Source organism: Myodes glareolus, chromosome 1, assembly GCF_982192425.1.
Source record: "Myodes glareolus chromosome 1, mMyoGla1.1, whole genome shotgun sequence".
NCBI lineage: Eukaryota > Metazoa > Chordata > Mammalia > Rodentia > Cricetidae > Myodes > Myodes glareolus.
In genome coordinates this window covers 129,633,850-129,654,429 of record NC_142026.1, presented here as the reverse complement: position 1 = coordinate 129,654,429, position 20,580 = coordinate 129,633,850, and the positions used below count along the sequence as shown (strand labels likewise).

Sequence of the window (20,580 nt, the reverse complement as noted above, 5' to 3'; positions counted from 1 at the left end):
CCATAAAGAGAAGGACAAGCTGGTCTCCAAGTTTTCTGTCTTGTGCTAAATATCCATGATTCAGATCTCTTTCCAGGTCCAGATTCACAAAGTGTAGTTAATGTGAAAATCAGTGCATTCAAAATCTATGAGAGTTCCGTGGACCAGACAGCTCAAGACGAGACTAGATTTACAGGAACTTTCCATCGAACCCTAAGCCTGGGATTTTTTTCTAGACCCAACTTTCTCAGGAGAGCTACTAGCCTAGCAGTGGCTAATAGGTCCCCTTGGCCTATTTCAAAATCTGACAGAAGGCTCATGTGGCTGCGTCATCTTCTGCATGGTCTCCACTGGTTTCCAGCGTCCATTAAAGTTGCTCTTTGATATGGGAATGAAATCTATCCTCCTAGTGAATCCTAGTGAATTGGTGGTCTACCTTAATGACAAAAAAAAAAAAAACAAAACTGTGGCTGATCAAGAAAACTGCAGGTCCAGAAAACCTCCAGGTATTATAGACATCAGGAAGGCTCAGGAAGGCTCAGACTAGTCATTTATGTATATATAAATGATGATTCTCTGTTAGGGAAAGTCATACATGATTAATTTGCATTCAATTTCAGAGGGAGGAAAGAGAGTTCTAGAAGGAGTTGCTGTCTCTGTCATAGTTATGTTGTTTTTGTCCTCATCACTGCCACAGAGACTGCTGTGCACAAGTCTCAGCCCATGAATGGCCTAGTGAGACTGTGCGGGGTTTCCTAAGTCAGACTGCCAGAGATCAAATGGGGTCCTTGTTTCTTACCAGCTGTGTGACCAGTAATACATCAGTTCATCTTGCTGGTCCTCACAGCCTTACCTGTCAAATAACTAATGTAAACCCATACCTCATAAAGCTGTAAAATTAAATGAGATGCTGCATGTGGTGCCCTAAGAGGAGCGTGTGACACAGAGCGAGCATCTAATGAGACTTAGCTCCCCGGGCAAGGGATAATCGCATACTTTAATAATCGAATCCGCTCAAAGAGTGCAGTGCAAAATTAAAAAGCCAGCATGGAGGGCCAGCAAGATGGCACAGCAGGCAAAAGGACTTGCCATGTGAGCCTGGTGACCTGAGTTTGATCCCTGGAACCAGCATGGTGACAGCAGAGAAGCCACCCTGTAGGACCATCTTCTGACTCCACACACTTGCCATGGCACACCCATTTCTCACACACACAAGCACACGCACAGTGTATATACACACAGAAATTATGAAAGTTTAAAAGCAGCACGTAGATGCAATATCACGTATGATGATATTTCATTTGTATTTTAATAAATAAAGCTCGCCTGAAGATCGGGGAGTAAAACAGCCTCACTGATCAGCCATACAAACCAGGCAGTGGTGACACACACCTTTAACCCCAGTGACCACACTAGTTTGCCATAGACCGGGTGGTATTGGTGCATGCCTTTAATCTCAGCACTATGGAGGATTATAAAATGGGAGGAGACAGGTTTCAGGCTCAGTCTCATTCTGAGGTTTGCCAGAGGCAGGATGGCCATTTCAGACTGAGGTCGAGGTACAAGTCAGTGGCTGGCTGCTTTGCTGTTCTGGTCTTCAGGATGAACCCCAATATCTGTCTCTGGATTTTCATTAATCATACAACAATCGTGCCTGCACATACACAAACATGCACACACATCATATATGCACACAACAAAAATGAATGTTTAGAAACAGCAGGTATATACAACACAGAAATTGTCTCAGAAAATAAAGCATTTTTTTTTCTAAATTCCGTATAAACATCAGACACGGTTACACAGTGTTAAAGATGTGCATCTATTTCTCATTTGTTCTTGACCATGTTCTTGAGATAAGTTATTATTTTATTTATCTGATAATATTTAATTTTTTGATTTTTTGTAACTTTCATGTGTATGGATATTTTGCTGGCATGTGCATCTATGTGCCATGTGCCTCCTGGTGCTAAGAAAGACAAGAAAGGACATCAGATCTGCAGGGACTGGAGTTACAGATGGTGCTGAGCTGCCATGTGGGCTCTGGGAATCGAACCCAGCTCACCTGGAAGACAGCCAGTGCTCTTAACCACCGAGTCATCTCTCCAGCTCCCGTTCATTTTTTTCAGAATTAAAGTACACTACAATAACCTTAAAGTTGGGCGGCACTCGGTTAGATGCCTAATAAATAGACATTGGTCATTTTAACAGCAGGTATTTATTCTGAAAACTGTAAGTAGGGCCATTTCTTCCTTTAGATAGCATGATACATTGGACCTAAATAAATGTAGATCATGCAGGCCAATCACTCCATGTGGATCCTTGAGAACTCAGTAGGCAGGAGATGGATGCTTGCAGTGTAGCTCCTTGGACTAATTTTATGAGTGATATCATTTATTTTATTTTATTTTGTTTTTGTGTATGGGTGCTTTGTGTGTATATGTACCACATGCCAGAGGAGAGCATCAGATCCCCTTGAACTAGAGTTATAGACAAGTGTGAGCCACTATGTGGGTGCTGGGAACTGAACATGGATCCTCCAAAGAACAGCCAATGCTCTTAACTGCTGAACCACCTCTCCAATCCTAGGACATTTTATGTACTAGTGCACTCAACCAATAAAAAGTACACTACAGTAGATACAAAAATGGATAACAATGTAGTTATTCGTTAGCAAGTGTGTGCTACACATAACTATGTGTGCTGTGTGCTCATGGGACCTACAGGCTAGGTGACTGTCCACACCAGTATCATCAGAGATGAGTGGGTAATGTGTTGTACCACGACACTACAGTGCCTAAGTTCTCACTAAGAGAGGGAATTTTAAGTTCCATTATGATTAAGGACCAGTGTTACCTATGATCTGCCACTGATGGAAGCATTTCTATGTAGTATGTAACTATACTCCGTGAGATTTGATTCCGTTGCCTCACAGACATCTATGTCTCTGGGACAGTTTGATGCTTACAGAAGAGTTAGGGTGTTTGATTATTCAACTCGTACACAGGCATCGAGTTGTCACCAAACACAGAGAAGCTTCTGGAAGCTGCATCGGCCTTCAACACCTTTGGAGTGATAACGGACTCCCGCAAATGTGATGCCGTGGCTGGGTGCTGGGGTGTTAGCTAGCCTGAAACGAGAATCTAGTTGTCAGAATTGCTCTTGTCAACCATGATCATGATCACCTAAAATAATAGTCTATACATTTACGAGCCATGTAAGCTGTGATAGGTAGTTTCTCTTTTAACACAAAATTTAACTCCTTGTGTTCATCATACATAGTGATAGATTCCACTAGGATGGTTTTGTGTTAAGTATACCTTGAGTAGATTCAACCCCCGCCCTCCCCTTGCTCTTCTCTCTCCACCCCTCCTCCTAGTCATTCCCCCAGAGAGAAGCAATTTGGGTTTTCGAGAAGCACAAAAATTCAATAGCCTTGCATTATGGATTTTAATTGTAATCTTGTTTACTTAATTTCAGATGAAAATGTCCTTCACATATAAAGTTTTCAGAATTTCATTATTTTTTTACTTTGAATTTAGGAAAGAAAATTCCAAGGTTTATTTTTTTTTTTCGAGTAAAAAAGAAAGAAAGAAATGTTCTTTAAAATTTCCAGGCTAGGTCACAGGGGCAGAACAAAAGCACCAGTACAACAGTGTGATTTAGAGCCTGAGAAGCCTTAGGAATCAAAACATGCAACAACTGTCACCACGGATGGGGACTGTTGCCAGGTGACGGGTTTCACTTCCTTTTAAGGAGATCCAGGGCCGAAAAAGTAAATTTCTATGTCTAGGAATAAACGTAAATGTTTCACCATAGCTTCCCATGATGGCTTTTAAAATAATGTAGTATTGCTTTCAGATTTGCATTTCTCATCTGTACTTCACTGACAGCCGCCTCTCATTTCCTAATTTACGCCCCTTATAAAATTATCAGCATATATTATGGTAGAAGGGGTGCAGAGTGCATTTGTGCTGGGTCTCCCGATAGTCTCCTCCACGTCTAGAGTGGGACATTGTTCCTAGTGACAGCTAGGGACTGCTGCCTTGTGAAAGAGCCACTTGCTTCCCTCACACAGTCTCCTCTCCTCCTGTTGTTCCCTCGTGTCCTCCATTTCAAGAAGAAATGTCAGGAAAATGAGGTGTGCATCCTTTAACTGCCTCAGACACGAACCACGAATGCCCAAAGTACAGTGAACAAAATCTGTGTGTGCACCGAGCCTTTTCTGCAGGCAGAGGGGCACTTTGACAACACCGCTGCCTGAAGGTTCCAGGTCCACCCTAACTGGCCTCTTCAGCTAGCTGACTCCTGACTGATTCTTTTTACCGAGGAACACTTTGAAATACCCCGCTGCTTCTCGCCGCCTGTTGTCAGGGCAGTATGACGTATAGGAGCTGCTGAAATGCTTGTATCCAAGACAACACTTGTGCATGTGCCCTGGGGACTAGAAACGTCTGTGTTCACAGAAGTTCTATGTACAGGGCATGACAAAGGTCACAGAGTAAAAGCTTTTCAGAGTGTTTTTGAACTTAAAGCCAAGGTCCGAATGGCCTGCAAACCTCCCATGACAGCAGAGGTTGCATTAAAATAACGCAGGATAGTTTTCCCCCAAGTCACTGGGTGCTACCTTCTCCTCAATACCTGCCTGCTTTCGGTGGTGTTCACCAAGCAAGAAAGATTAAAAAATGGAACTCAATGGTCATGGTCTACCATCCCCCACGTTCACATGACCTGTGTGATGATGAGTGACGGCCAGTGTCTCAGTGTTTCTAGTACTGTGATAAAACACTCTGACCAAAAGCAACTTGAGGAGGAACTATCTTTCATCTTAGACTTCTAGGTAAAAGTCCATCAGTGAGAGAAATAAGAGCAGGGACTCAAGAAAGGGAGGAATCTGGAGACAGGAGCTGAAGCGGAAACTACGGGGTGGGGCGAGCGGTGCTGCTTACTGGCTTGCTCCTCATGGTTTGCTCAGCCTGATTTCTTATGGCACCCAAGACAACCAGCCCAGGGGTGACATCTCCCACGGTAAGCCGGACCCTCCCATGTCAATCATCAATCAGAAAAAAAAAAGTGCACTACAAGCTTGTCAATGGGCCTATTTGACTGGGATATTTTCCCATTCATGGTTTTCCTCTTTCTAAATGGCTGTAACTTGTGTCAGATTGACATAAAATGAGCCAGCAGGATCCAAAAGATTCCTGACAGAAGCCATCCTACGGCTTTTGTTTTCAGTTTCCATTGGACTCATTCTTCCTCTGACTATTTTATGCATTAGACATAGTATTGTCATTTGCAATTAAAATAACTTATGTAATTGAACATTTGGTCACCTGTTGATGATGCCATTTGGGGAGGCCACATAACCCCCTGCCTTTTGTTTTTTGTTTTTTTTTTTAAGGATTAAAGGTTTAAACCTTTTTTTTAAAGCCTTACCTTTTGGAAAGACTCAGCTGGCAGGCATGGGCTACTTGGTGTGCAGCTCTGAGGGCTATTGCACACCTGATTCATGTCTGCATCGCCCTCTGCTTCCTGCCTGCCCTTATGAAGGGGCCAGCCACCACAAGGTCCCATCTCCACAGAAGATGCTTCCCTGCTATGATGAATTAATATCCCCCAAGGCTAGAGGCCAAAATAAGGAACAAAACTATCTTCACAAAAAAATGATGATGGAAATATGTCTTTTAATTTCACAGGTTGGAAACGTACCTGCTATAGAGTTGAGATTAGATGGCAGGCATTTTAATATGCAGTGCACTGACCAGTCCCCATTCATATGATACTTACAAACTTTTCATTCCCAGATTGGATACGAACCACTGATAAATACAACTTTCCCAGCCTAACTCACAATCTCGAATGCTACTTGGGGTATTGCTCACCAGATTTGGCCAGTGACACTAGATTCCTTGCAGGAAAGATTGGTCACAGAATAAATTTAGTACATTAACTAGTCCTTTGAAACTAAAACTGTCTTCTAGACACATTCGTTTCCAGAATTCTCAGACCGTGGGAGAGATCTCACTAAGCCAATGTTGAGACCTTCATAAACATGCTTTTGGTTGTCCCTCCCTCCATTTTTAACAAGTACCAAGCCTCTGTAATTCAAAACAGTGCAAAAAGAATGTGCTATTTTATCCCCCGCTGCTGTCACCCCGAGCTCCCTGCCAATGGAAATACTAAGATGCATGCTTCCAAAGCCAAAGGATATTTTTTGCAAAGGAAAACAACAATCCAAGTCTGCACCATGGTGAAGAAACCGCTCCCTGGAAATAACGAGACTCACAGCATGCAAGCTGAATGATCTCATTAGAGGCTGTGATGAACAAGTGTCTCCTGTGTACCTGTCGCCCTCAGAGAGCTGATTCATCTCGCATGAAGAATAACCTGTTTCTCTAAAGTGATTTGCTCTACACAGCACTTATGAGAGAATCATCATGAACATAGCTTACACAGAGGTCCTGGCATGAGACACCATCCTACAATGACATGGGGGAAGTTCCTCAATAGCTCCTTTAAACTATGTGACATTTACCCAACCAAGAGACCAGCTAGCTACCAGTGGATTGTAGCTTTCATCGGCCATGGACACAAGCCAAAGAGTGGGCTGTAGATCTCTGGAACGTCTATACAGCACTCATTTATTAAATCACACGGTTACAGTTGATTGATTATCCATTGTAGGTATGGTTTTATCTCATCAACACTCATTCACCAAGTTCACCCTGTCTCCATGGTGACAAAGAACAAAGTCATTAGACAATCCAGGCACCAGTACTTGGTTTGATTACCAGGTTAGTGTTTGAAGGAGTTCAGTATATTAGCTGCCTCTGATCACATCTAAAACAGACTTGATAGGCTCCTGTCCGTTATGAAGCTGCCGGAATAAAACCTAAGCTGACCTGTGTCCATCACAGATATAGTCTCCCTACCTTTTTTTTGAACTTTCACTTACATTTTTTTTTTTAAAAAGTGCTTTTCTGTGGAAGAGATGGCTCAGTCTGCACTCATTGCTCTTGCAGAGGACCCTGCTTCAGCACCCAGCACTCACACGACAGCTCACCACTAAACAGAACGCCAGGCCCAGGAGATCTGGCATCCTCTTCTGGCTCCTGTGATCACTAGGCACACAGTCAGTGTAGTATAAATATGTAGACAAAACAATCACATGCATAAAATAAACATGAATGAATCCTTTAAGGATGAATATTTTCTAAGTTTCCCATTACACAATTTAGTTTCCAGTGGAAAGATGCAAAGGGAAGAAATGAAATAGTAGATTAATTTATCACGCAGAGCATATTTAGGAGAGTAAAAGGGGCACAATAACACAATAAGAGCAGAAGAAAGATGGTTAACTTGAGTCAGCTCAGTAAGGAGGAAGCCATCTTGGGAGCTAAGATGGCTCCTCTATACATCAGCTTGTTCAGTACAGAACAAAGACAGTGGCCCAGCAAACTTTCTGGGGACAGCACTAGTGATTTCTTTGACTCAAGTACCCTGAGGTGGGGACAGAAAGAGAGAAGTCTGTGCAGTAGGCAGTGCCACGAGAGGAGAGTAGTGGGAGAGAGGTCAGATGGCACAGCATCAGAGACTCCAGATGCCCCTCCCCATTGCTACCTTACCCAGCAACATGTGCGGGAGAAGTGGTCTTTGTGAAGCTCCTTAGAGCACGGTGCTGGGTACCGGGAGAGCAACATGCAGAGTAGGGCCCATTGAAGGCAGGGAAAGAGGGAGAGTGGATGTGTCGTGGAAAGGTAGGCCCCTCTGAAGACAGTCTCATATGTTACTCACCATAAAAGAAGCCTAGCATCCTAGACCAATAGATTGGTGAGATGGCTTAGTGGGTAAAGGCCCCTGCCACCAAGCTAGAGGCCCCGAGTTCAGTCCCCAGGTGGTAGGAGAAGAGAACAAACCATAGGCACATACAGGAGATGAATGAGTACATAGTCAAATATTTTTTGAAAGTCACCGTTTTGAAAGATGAGGCTGTCAGATGAAAGAGGAGGAAGTTGTTTAGTCCGAAGATAAGATGATGCCTGCCATGGCCTTCTCTGCAGTACCCATGTGTTAGTTGTGGAACAAATTTGAAACCTGCAGGCTTAGTCAGCATGAATGGTGATAATCTAAAAACCATTAGGATTCAGTGTCCGGGAGAGGAGAGCCATGATGGCCCCAGTGTGCTCAGAAAGCTCAGGTCAGGCCTACAGTGAAACAGCAAAGAAAGCATGGGAGCTGCTCACATGGCCCAAAGATAAGACCACCAGAGAGAGCTCACAGAGAACACACGCACAGAACTTTCTGAGCTGGCCAATCAATAATTATTGGTGAATTCTGTGAGAACCAATTTTCTCCCTAGGGTGAGCAAGGAGGAGGAAGTTGACAGAGAAAGTCTGTTAACATAGGGAAAAAAGTGAACTCTATTTAAATGTTCAGAGACTCTGTGACCCTTTGGGGCAAAAAGGTCAGTGTGAGGGAAATTGGACTTCCATTTCTTTCTTATAGTAAATTATTCCATGACCAAGACAATTGGAAATTCAATCCCCATTAAAACTCTTCCTTCTTTCTTCGTGCCTACCTAACCTGCTTTCTTTCACAGTTGAGGTCTGGTTAACCTTTGCAAACTGCCTAATATTTTAAGACATCTTTCAAGTATTTTGTCTCTTTTTCTTGTTAGGTAAGACATTGAATTTTGGTGAAAATAAAGTTTACACTATAATTATCCTGCTGAAATGGTTCTGTGATAAATGCAGTGAGGCCCATATTGTCTTCGTCCATTTCTGTTGTTGTGACGTTAGTTTCAGTTGTCAACTCAGCACAGAGTAGAATCACTTGGGAGAATGTCTGCAAGGGATTGCTTTAACTACATTAATTGGTATAGGAGGACTACCCACGTTGGGTGGCACTTTTCCCCGGCCTTGGGGTTCTGGACTGAATAAAAAGGAGAAAACTCACTAAAACACTTGCTTGCATTAATTCCTCGCTCTCCACTCTTGACTGTGGAAGTCATGTGTCTGAATGCATCAAGATTCTTCTGTCTTGAGTTCCCAACAATGGCAGACAGAGCTTCTTCCTGCCTTAGGATGCTTTGGTTGGGATGGGTTAACTACAGCCACAGGAAAGGAAACTAAGACAGTCAGTGTGATTTAAAAAAAAAAAAAATACCGGGGCTGAAGAGATGGCTCAGAGGTTAAGAGCACTGATTGCTCTTCCAGAGGTCTTGAGTTCAATTCCCAGCAACCACATGGTGGCTCACAACCATCTGTAATGAGATCTGGTGCCCTCTTCTGGCATGCGGGTATACACAGAGGCAGAATGTTGTATACAAAATAAATAAATAAATCTCTCTCTCTTTAAAAAAAAATACCATAATTAAAGCAACTTAGGAAGGAATTTTTTTTTTATTTTGGCTCATAGTTCAAAGTATGGTTCATTATTGCAGGGAAGTCCTGGCAGTAGGGGCGTAGGGTAGCTGGTTCATTGCACCACAGTCAGGAGGCAAAGGAAGAGCAAGGCCGGGGCTCCACTGGCTCTCCCTTTAGTCGCTGAGGTTCCGAGCCTAGGGAATGGTGCTGTCTGCCTTTAGGATGGATCTGCTTATGTGAACCAGTCTCATCAGGAGAATCTCTCACGAGTGTGGCCAGAGGTTGACCCAATCCCACTGCTCCCTCACGGCAACTGCAGAGGGTTGTCTTCTATGTAATCCTTAATGGTGTCAAATTTATAATCAATATTAATCATCACATATATCTGTGTTTTTATATCAGTAAATATGAACATACCTCTCACGGATGACAGCATCAGTTGCCAAGTGGAAAGCAAATGTGTACCACTTTTTTAATAAAACCGTGTATTTTTCATAAGAATATGGAACCATCCCAATTATTCATCCTGTAAGAGACAGAACAGTGGTAGTGCCGTGCGTTTCATTCTGAATAACAGGTGCCCTGTCACATTTAAAGACAACACAAAAATTCTCAAGATATTTTTTTCCCTTAAATAAAGCTGACTTTCAGGACACAACCTAAGAAGACTAGCCAGTCTGGGATTAGGCAGATCTGATATGCCCCTTTTATTACATGTAAACGTGAAGCCCTTGACAAGTCTCCTAATCCCTCTGAGCTTCAGCTTCTTCTTTAGTACGATGTGATTAAGAACATAAGCAAATCCGTGTGTGCGCATACACACACACATGTGCACATGTGTGTGACTCTACATGTATGTTCATGTGCAGATACAGAAGCCAGAGGTAAACCTCAGTTGTCCCTCAATAACCCTCCGCCTTTCTGTTGAAACACAACTTATCATTGCGTGCTCAACAATGAGGCTAGCCTGGCAGAACAGGGAATCCCCTGACCACTGCCTCCCTAGCACTGGGGTTACAGCTCTGTACCATATTTTTATACGGGTGCTGAGGCTGGAAATCAGGTCCTCAAGTTTGTATAGCAAGAGTTGTGTTTTCCAGCGTTCATGTACATAGAAGCCTTTTACTCTACAATCTTCACATGAATAATCCTTAACTAAAGTTATTCTGACCTCATAAGTCTCAGTGTACAAGGGATTTTCCAGACATAGTAAGATTTGACCACTGTGTGCTTGCCAATGTTCTCCTTAGCACATTGCCAGTTAATGAAACCAATACCATTTCTGCATTCTTTCTCTAGAATCTTCTTGAAGGATGCACCACGCTGGCAGAAAATCCTCAGAGCCTCAGAAATTCCATATGGAGCACTGACATTTCCCTGCAGCTTAACATTGTTATTGCCGATCATATGCATCCCCAGTGATGCCCCCCACTTCCATTCCACAGGAAATCTTAGTCATAGGAACTGGGAAGTCCCAGTCGAGCGATGAATGGGGAATGAATCCCTGCCAACTATGAAGCGCATTTCTGTATATCAACTGCTAGCGTCGTAACCTTCCCCCCTCTGCAGTTTTTGCAAGAACACCGAGTCCCATGCCTGCGCCCCGGTCGAATAAGTCATGTAAAGAGTAGGATGATTACCCACACGTCATCTCCAAGACAGTGTCTGCCCACGAATATTTATTTTTCCAAAAAGGGGTAATTGCTCTCAGAAAGATTTTCAGTCTTTCTTTTGACTTACCTTTGTATTTCTAAAGGAAACACAGCCATCTAGTGGAAGCAACTTTAATAGCATATTATCTTACTCCAGGTACTTAAATATCATCATCATCAACAATAACAACAAAAAAGCTGAACGAGTTCTTATTTCATCACATAATATATGATTGTAAAGAGGAAGAGTCTTTGTGATGTGGTGTGCTGTGATTGGTTGATCCTCTTGAGACTGCGGCTACAGAGCATAGGTTGACCTTGAACAAGCTGAGGTTGACCTTCAGCCTCTGATTCTCCCACCTTCCCATCCCTAGTGATGGGACTACAGGTGTGCACTACTGTGCCTGGTTTTATGTGGCTCTGGAAATTGAACGTAGGGTTTCATGCACATTAGGCAAGTGTTCCATTCATTGGTCTACATCTTCAAACCCAGCAGCTTTGTTTTAACATTTCACTAAATACACCAAAATTATACATATGTGTTGCATGACAGTTCCAGACATGAGTTTTAAACTGTCTGTTCTCTACATGCCATTCAAAACCAAGCTATATTACAAACATGTGGACGTGGAGATGTTCACATCCTTAGTTTAAAAATGACTTAGCCTCTGCCTGACGTTGAAGGCATCCTTGGCCACTGTCTGACTTCAGTGTGTTTGTGATTCGTTTGCTGTTGTCTCAGTGTGCTGTGTGTCCTGGGGGAGGTGTGGGTTTGTCTGGAGACTGCAGAGCTGTCTGTGTCTGGTGTGTGTGTGTTCTGTGTGCCCCGTGTTGTGGACCAATGCCCATAGCACTCTGATATGCCCCTCCCACAGCTTTTCTCTAAGATCGGGCCACTTCTGTGAATAACTGAGAAGGTAAAACATCCAGGACAGTTTTTCTAAGAAGAGGCAGTGGTCATGCTGCCGAGCCAAGCTCACATGAGGCGGGGAGTCAGAGGATGTCGGCCCCAGCTTGCTGCGGTTGGGGGCAGTGTGAGTCGGCCTGAGCTCCTGTGTCCCTGCACATGAGATGGTGCTGGTTGGTAATCCAGTCCCTGTCCCCTGATGAGGGTGGTGCCCTTCTGGAGCTTTACTGTCACCGTGGCCTAAATCTGTGCACTTTACTCATTCCCCACCGCATTTTACATAAATACGCGTGATCATCTGCAATTCCAGCATCACCATGGCTACCGCAAAGGTTTCATGGTATTTACCACTTTCTTAAAGCCTTGTTTCTAAGCACTCATTGTTTCCTTACAGCAGCTGACCGCCTTCCAAAATGGAGTGTGCTCGATTTCTGATAACGGGCGAGGAAAGCCGCCACCAGCTTCAGGCGTTTCTTCCTGCCCCTCCTACCCCCCACTCCCCACTCCCTCACCCCTGCCACAATTGATGCTGCTCTGCAATCAATCCACCAGCCACAGGCAAAGCCCACTTCTTGCTCTCTGAAATGTACTAGACATATTTCCTCCCATCCCGGGGTCACCAGGCCTGAGAATCTCTAACGAGTCTCCATGATTGCTTTTGCAGCTATAGCCTGGGTTGTTGAGGCTCCATGTTCCTGAAGTGTGTAGGCTTTGATGGAGAACCCCACAGAGAGCACGGTGGGTGTGTCTCCTTCTCTTTGTGTCTTAGATCAGAAGGTAGAAATGTTTATTTAACTGTTATCAACCTAAAAGTGAAGAAGGAGAAAAAGTCACATAACTTAAGGAGCGAGCAGTTGACTCTGACTTACAATTTAAGGTATAGTCCATCAGGGGGCTTGAAGTAGCTGGCTGGCGACATCACATCCACAGACAAGAAACAGCAGCGAACATGTCTTAATGTCCAACTCACTTCCCCTATTTTATATAGTCTAGAACCCCCTACAAGATTCTTAGCCCCATTGACAGTCAAGTTAGGTCTCCTTACACTAACTAATACAGTCAATATAACTCCCATAGGCATGCCCAGGGGCCCATCTCTCCAGCGATTCTAGAGCCTGTCAAATGGACAATTAACACACACATCATTTTGAGATCTCACAACTCTTATGTTTTAACTTCTTCAAACACACAGAACACTGAGAAGGTTAGAGTTAAAATATGATCCATAATTTATTACCTTCAAAAACAACCCAAGCCCATGAGTCCTTAGGGCAGAGCCAAGTGAAAGGAAAAGACGTCAGTCTCTGGACAGGTAGCCAGACTAGCAACGATTTCACCCTCATTTTCTCCATCTCAAGCTCTAGATGACATTTCTGGTGATTAATCTTTCTTTCTCCCCCCCCATGTGTGTGTGTGTGTGTGTGTGTGTGTGTGTGTGCAAATTTGCACGAGAGAGCACACACGTGCACAGACTTGAGGAAGGTTAATATCAGAAATTTACTTTCCAACTTATTCTTTGAGGCAGAGTCTCTCAGTCAAGCCCAGAAATCACCCCCTTGGCTAATGTACCTAGCCAACTATCTCTGGGGATTCTTGTACTATGTGCCTACGCTACCAATGCTTAAGTTTGATTTTTTTTTTTTATCGAAAGCTAAGGCTGTGCCCAGTATTAAATTAAGAACGGCATCCGTGGAGAACAGTGAAGCATTTATTGAATGTCTGTCACAACTAGTTTTAGTCCAAATGTGTGTCCATATTTTACCATCTGTAGAAACGAGAGATGCCAACAGAATCCAATATTTCGTACTGATGGCTCTAATATGGCGGCATTTGAGATGTTTGTAAACATGGCAGGAACAGACACAAGAGCCAGGATTTATGCTCGGAAGCGTGTGATTCATGCACATGGACTCCAGATTGGTTGCCTGCAGCGGAGGCCCAGAGGGAAGCAATTTCCAAGATATGTTGCATGAAGTGAGCGTGCGCGGTGACCTGCGTTCTGTGTGAAACCTTCTCTGGGACGCTGGGTGAAAATGAGGAACTTCCGGTCTCAATGAGAGATTTTGTAAAAGTCACGAAAGGCACATATTTGATATATGTGGGGGAAATGCGACAGAGTAACGTCGCGGTGTGTCTCACCCAAACAGCCACTCAAATTCCAGGAACACCTTCACTCAAAGAGCGAGCGAGGAATCTTAGGATCACTGTAATGAAGGCAGCGGTTTCTGGGCTATCTCGGACTTCAAGCGTATCCCTAGTGCCAACACGCTGGGCTAAATTGAGCACTGCTGCTTTCTCTCAGCGTCTTGCCCCTGGCTGCGCTGCACCGAAGCCTCTGCCGCTCTAGTCCTATTTCAGCAAGCTGGCCACTGCCCCTCACCCCAAGCTGGGAGGAGGAACATGTACTTTACTTCATTATTAAGTTGTATTTATTTATTTATTTTTCTTTGTATTAAAGGGTCCTTCCCAACGTTGGAAAGAGAAAAGAGAACGTCTTTTCTCTCCAATGGATGTACTTTTGCCGATTAATTTTTCCACCTAGTCAGACTCAAAGGTAGCTTGGCCTCACTGGTAGGAGCCAGAACTCGTTTTGCTTGTTTGTTTTCAAGAAAGGGTTTCTCTGTGTAGGTCTGACTGTCCTGGAACTCACCCTATAGACCAGGCTGGCCTCGAACTCCCAGAAGTTTGCCTGCCTCTGCCTCCTGAGTGCTGGGATTAAAGGCTTATGCCACCACCACCCTGCGAACCTGAATTCTTTAAATTCTTCTCTACACTACAGTCTCTCCATCTTTCCCTGCCACAATCTGAGAGTCACGACTATATTCACGAGACACTGTCTCGCAGTTTCGCTAGCCAGACTTTCTAGGCTGAGAAGAACATCTCATGGGTTATCTCCCTGACCCCACAGGCTTCCTTTCTACCACAGCCATATTTAGTGGTTACCAATGACTGTACCTAACAGGAGGCCTGGTGTATAGAGCAGGCACGCAATAAAGATGTAGTTCAAGCCATATCATACAGCTCCGCTCTGGTTTTGACCAACTTAGAGCACTCTGACCTTTGCTTTCCTTCCCTATACAATGGGGGCAGTAATATTTAACATAGAGAGAATGGTGTCACTAACAGCTAACTTCCATTGCTGTTGGTTGTACATGAGCGAATGAGCCAATGGAAGAGATGATATAGGACCTGTGCTTGCTCCTGATGGGTTCCCAAGAAGCCCGTCATCTTCTAGACAGAAATATCCGTTTGTTTGTTTGTTTTAAACTCAGGAACTTGCATTTCTGCTGATGAAGGACCACTGAGTCATCACTGGGCAGGTGCTTTAACCAACTAAGCCCTGGAACCATCCCACCTGCCCTTGGCATCTACAGGACACCCTTCTCTCTCTCTCGTTTGCCCCTTAACCCTGGTCTCTACCACAAGGCACCATTAAGCTACAGTTGACCTTAATCAGTGATTCTTCTTGTTCTAATGGAACACATGGGGCTTTCCTGGTCCCCAACCTCTTGTTCTGGGTCACGTTGACTTGGAGCCTTTTTCTCCAGCCTCAGCTTCATTCCTATTACCGTGATAGAATACACACACAAAAACAGCTTACAGGAGAAAGGGCTTATTTTAGCACACAGTTCAAGGTATGGTCCATTATGGTGGGGAGGTTCAGTCAGCAGGAGCCCGAAGCAACTGTCTTGCCATAGTCATAGTAAGGAAACCGAGGAGCAATGCTAACGTGTTCAGAAGATCCAGGAACTCTGGCTGAAGAATGGCCCCACCCACAGTTAAATTACTCCACCCATATCAGTGAACATAATCAAGGTATTTCCCCCATCGGCATAGCCAGAGTCCCGTCTTCCTGATAGTTCTGGATCCTGTTGAGGTGACAGTGGAAAATGATCAGCACACTCACCCAATGGTCTCCTGCTCCACACCCTTGCAATGGCTTCCTTGTCTCTCCCAAGCCGCTGGAGATTGACTGACATAGAATCCAATCCAATTGCTCAGACTTTAGGGTCTGGAGGAACAACAGTATTGATGACAAAAATCTGGCTTGAAGGGAAGGATGGTACAAAGGTATCTAAGTCTGTATTGGCTTCTGACATATTCTATCTTCTTAGCTACTAATAGGGAGAAAACAAATGAGAAAAACTGAACAGAACTAAGCAAAAATCAAATGACTCTCCACTTTTAAAGGTAACACAACGATATCTCAAATATTAACACATGTCCAGTGTTGAGGTTATAAAGGTACACTTATGTAAAAGAATTTAAGGGGGCTGGAGAGATGGCTCAGAGGTTAAGAGCACTGACTGCACTTCCAGAGGTCCTGAGTTCAATTCCCAGCAACCACATGGTGGCTCACAGCCATCTGTAATGGGATCTGGTGCCCTCCTCTGGTGTGCAAGCATACATGGAGGCAGAATGTTGTATACATAATAAATAAATAAATCTTAAAAAGAATTTAAGTAATTTAAGTTATGGTTACATAATAATGAAGTCAGAATAGATACTGATATCCATGTCAGGGCTCTGAGTTATTTTATGATTTTTTAAGTTGGTATAGACCTACCAACTCTCCACCATCATTTAAAAGTGGTATTCCTCCTTCTGTATTTTAAATAACCCCACATGGTTGGCAGTAAAATCTCTGTGACCTGTTTCTCCTGTGGAAGTGATATTTTTTCTTTGACTTTTTGCAATTCCCATGACAAAATGTGTTCATTTCAGCCTCACCGTCAGGAATGAGGAGAGAGGAGACTCTGCGGGGAGACCCCCCCACACCACAAAAATGGAGAGCATCCAGGTCCTAGAGGAATGGTGAGTGTGGCAGCCGGGCTGGAGTCCGTTCTGTGTGTCGGTGCCACTGTCCCCCGCCCCCGCCCCCACCCCCGCCCCGCCCCCGCCCCCACCCCGTGCAGAAGCATCACCTCTGTGGGTCTCGGAAAGGAATGGTAGCTCAGCATTCAGCCTGGAAGATCTTACTTATGATTGCAGTTAGTTTTGACCAGGTTTTCTATTAGCTATGCTACAAAGTCAAGCATTGTCTAAGTTTATCTTTCTAGTAGTTCAATAAATTTATTGCATGAATTACTGCAGAAAATGCCTTACTTTGACTTCTCTTTTACTTTAACTTCTCTTAAAATATTTTACTGGAAATATTTTAAAATTTGTCTTCATTTTATAGGAATCTTAATACCACATGCACACATACGCACAACTGCACACATACATGCACACTTATATACACACACATGCACACAAACACACATGCACACCCACTCATACACACATGGACATTACTGCACACATACATACATATGCACATGTACATATACACACATACACATATACACAAGAACATACATATACATATATGCATAACAGAAATACACACACACACACACACACACACACACACACTGAATTACCAAAATCAACCAGGAAAAATAGCCAGCTAGCCAACTCCTGGTTTTATAGCCACCACAACAGACTTCAACCGCATCTTTCCAAAACGAGGAAATGAAACGTGATTTTAGAGGTGACAACCTAATTATAAGTTGATGGTTCACATCGTTGTAAACGCCTCCTCTTTTGCTTTTCATGGAAGTTCAGTATGAGTTTCACTGTGACGTTAGACAGCTGTACATTTAATTTTTTATTGTGGTGAGTGTGGGCAGGTGTACGTTCATGGTTTATGGATGCGTATGTGCACATGTGTGCAGGTGTGCATGTGAGAGGAGAGCATCAAGTGACCCCCTTTATCACGCCATACACCCCCACCTTCTTAAAGCAGGGTCTCTCACTGAACCTGGAACTCAAAGTTTTGCTAAACTTACTTGCTTGTGAGTGCCTGGCATCTGGCTATCTCTGTCCCCTACCCCAAGCACTGGGGTTATGGAACACGACCCCTTACCTAGCTGAAGCACGTCCCCTTACCTGGCTTTTACACGGGGGCTGGGGATTCAAACTCAGGTTTACCCACTGAATCATCCCCAGCCCTAAATTTAATATTGTAGATGAATGGAGAGCTTCAGATATTATGGGGCAGCTGCTAGTCTATTTAAGAGACCTGGCTACACATTAAGAAAAATAAAATAACACCCCTACTAACCAAATATATTTTGAGTCAAAAGCCAAGATTCTGGATAAAAAAAAAAAAAAACTTCAAGCCTTGTGCTTCTCCTTCTTTCTTCTTTGGTATGAAGGCGAATTGGCCAGTGACTGGTGGATTGGCAATAATGATCTTTGTTATATATAGTTATCCAGAAAATCCCGCACGCTGTCCTTAGTCCTCTGCCTTCCAGGGAATATTTTGAGCATTGGGGATAAAGTGCACAAAACGTATTCCTATTTTAGATTGTGTAAATAATAAGCCATGGGTACTGGAGGTGAAAAATCAACCCTTTCTTACGGTTAAACCAGTGCAAATGAGGGAGAGGGAAAACCTCCCGTTCATTTACAAGAAAAAGCTAAGAAACATCACCACTTGCAGGATTCTTTAGGACTGTCCGACAGCCGTGGTCATGTGGTATCTTACTCCTTACTGTTCTGACTCCCAGCTCCCATCGCTGCCTTTGCACCCACGGTGTCATTTGTCAAAGCTCAGGACTGATTCAGTCCCTCAGATTGCTTGCCAGATCAAGCCAGACGCAATAACGAAATACGACCACTAGAGGGCAGCACGTGACTAGGAATTTAAAACCACCCGCCCTTTGCTGGCACTCACAGGTGGAAGCTGCTTCTAATGGCTTCATTCTGTCTCCGCAGCCAAAACCCCACTGCAGACGAGGTCATGTCCTGGTCTCAAAATTTTGACAAGATGATGAAGGCTCCTGCAGGAAGAAACCTTTTCCGAGAGTTCCTCCGAACAGAATACAGCGAGGAGAACCTCCTCTTCTGGCTAGCCTGCGAAGACTTAAAGAAAGAGCAGAACAAAAAAGTCGTTGAAGAGAAGGCCAGGATTATATATGAAGACTACATTTCTATACTGTCGCCGAAGGAGGTAAGAACCTGGAGAACGCTGAGGTGGGCTTTCTGAGACCAGGGTGACCCTCTCTGGGTAGGCTAATGAGCTGCCATTCAGTGGCCCCCTGGACATGGTGAAGGTCAGGTCTCCCAGTTGGGTTTTGTTAATTTATCTCTAGCCAAATGGTATGTGACGGGGGCTTGCTTTCCAGAACTAGTGCCGTGCAGAAAGAAGCAAGTGGCTATGTTTTAATGTGGGTGGCGCGTTCCAAAGAATGACGCTCGGGCCATTTGCCTGAGAGTCTCCTAGGTCGGTTGTCTAAAAAAGCCAATCATCACAGCCTATACCCAAGAGTGTGTGTGTGTGTGTGTGTGTGTGTGTGCATGTGTGTGCATGTGTGTGCCTATCAGTGCACATGCATTAGGAATCATCCTCAATTGTCCTTCCATTTTGTTCATCAAAGTGGGTTCTTTCAATTGAACCCAGAACTCCCCACTCCAGCCTTCATACTCTGGGGATTTCCTGCCTCCTCCAAGACTCTCAAGGGACTGTCTCACCCACGGGGCGTTCCTGTGGGTTTCTGGGAAGGAAACCAAACTCTGGGCCTTATGCCTGCAAGGCAAGTGCATTAACTGCAAAGCCAGCCCCACCTCACACCCCACTACACCCCATACTGCTTTATAGTCTGGACTTAGGGAAGCAGAGCCCAGGATCCCTTGCTTTTACCCAGCTGTTCACATAAATACTAGTTTGAAAACATTTGGCGACTAGATGGCGCTCAAAACAAACAATAAACAAAAACAAATAAAACCCCAAGGCATCCTTGTTCATTCTTAAACTGGACCTTTCTCTCCTGCCCCGCCCTCCTTTCTTTACTACTAACTCTTGGACAGAAATGGAGAATAGAAACTGTTTTCCTTCCTTACACTTTATCAGAAGTGCTAGCCTGTTTCTCCCATTATCTGAATGAACCTCTAAGGAATACTTCTGGCAGGCATATTAAAATTTGAAGTTAATTTGCTCTTGAGAAATGTTCCATCAAGGGGTGACCATAATGTGATGACCAGACCCCCGGAGCCTGGGTGTCAGAGCTCTAGATGTCTTGCCAGCCCCCAGAAAACGCGGAGGCTTCTAGAATGCCTTCCCCTTTCCTCGCTGCCCTGTCTCTTGCCTTTTCCGTCCGTGACGCTTAACCTACGCATTTAAATTCCAGACCTGTTTTTGTATCCCAGAGTTTAGCCTCTTGCGCATTTCTTGGCTGAAGTCCCCTAGAACTGGACTGTAGGTGTCGGTGCCTTGTCCCGTTCTCAGTCGGAAGGCATCCTCTCTACCCTTCCTCCTCCTCTGAGACATGTAAAAATGTCTTTAGATTGGGAATGTGACTTAAACTGCTTCACTTTGAATGAAGTCCTCCTGAATAACCTCGATTTTTATTATTGAAATGTCACCAGTGTTCCAGAATACTCCAGCAGTATTTTCTCTACACATCGACCAACCTTCTGTCCTAATCTGCATCTCTATTGCTGCGATAAAACAATTCGTGGGAGGAAGGGGTCAGTATTTCGTTTTCTAAAAGGCCAATGCAAAGACATGATGGTTGCAGGGTCCAAATGCAGCGCTGCACAGTGATTACTATATTTCATTGCTGTTAATGTTCAAAAAGATAAAAGTTAGATTCTATTTGTGTTACGATAACTAATGTGACACCAGCTA

The 20,580-nt window shown here is 44.0% G+C and overlaps 1 protein-coding gene across 3 annotated transcripts in view; it reads left to right on the top strand.

Annotated features, from left to right (window-relative positions):
* Positions 1-20,580, top strand: part of Rgs17 (regulator of G protein signaling 17) — a 94,336-nt gene that overhangs the window by 64,906 nt on the left and 8,850 nt on the right. For all 3 annotated transcript variants that reach the window (XM_085687979.2, XM_048419981.3, XM_087912056.1), the window contains exons 3-4: positions 16,629-16,718; positions 18,669-18,903. In XM_085687979.2, coding sequence (XP_085544105.1) covers positions 16,629-16,718; positions 18,669-18,903 — 325 coding nt within the window. The remainder of the gene's footprint in view (positions 1-16,628; positions 16,719-18,668; positions 18,904-20,580) is intronic.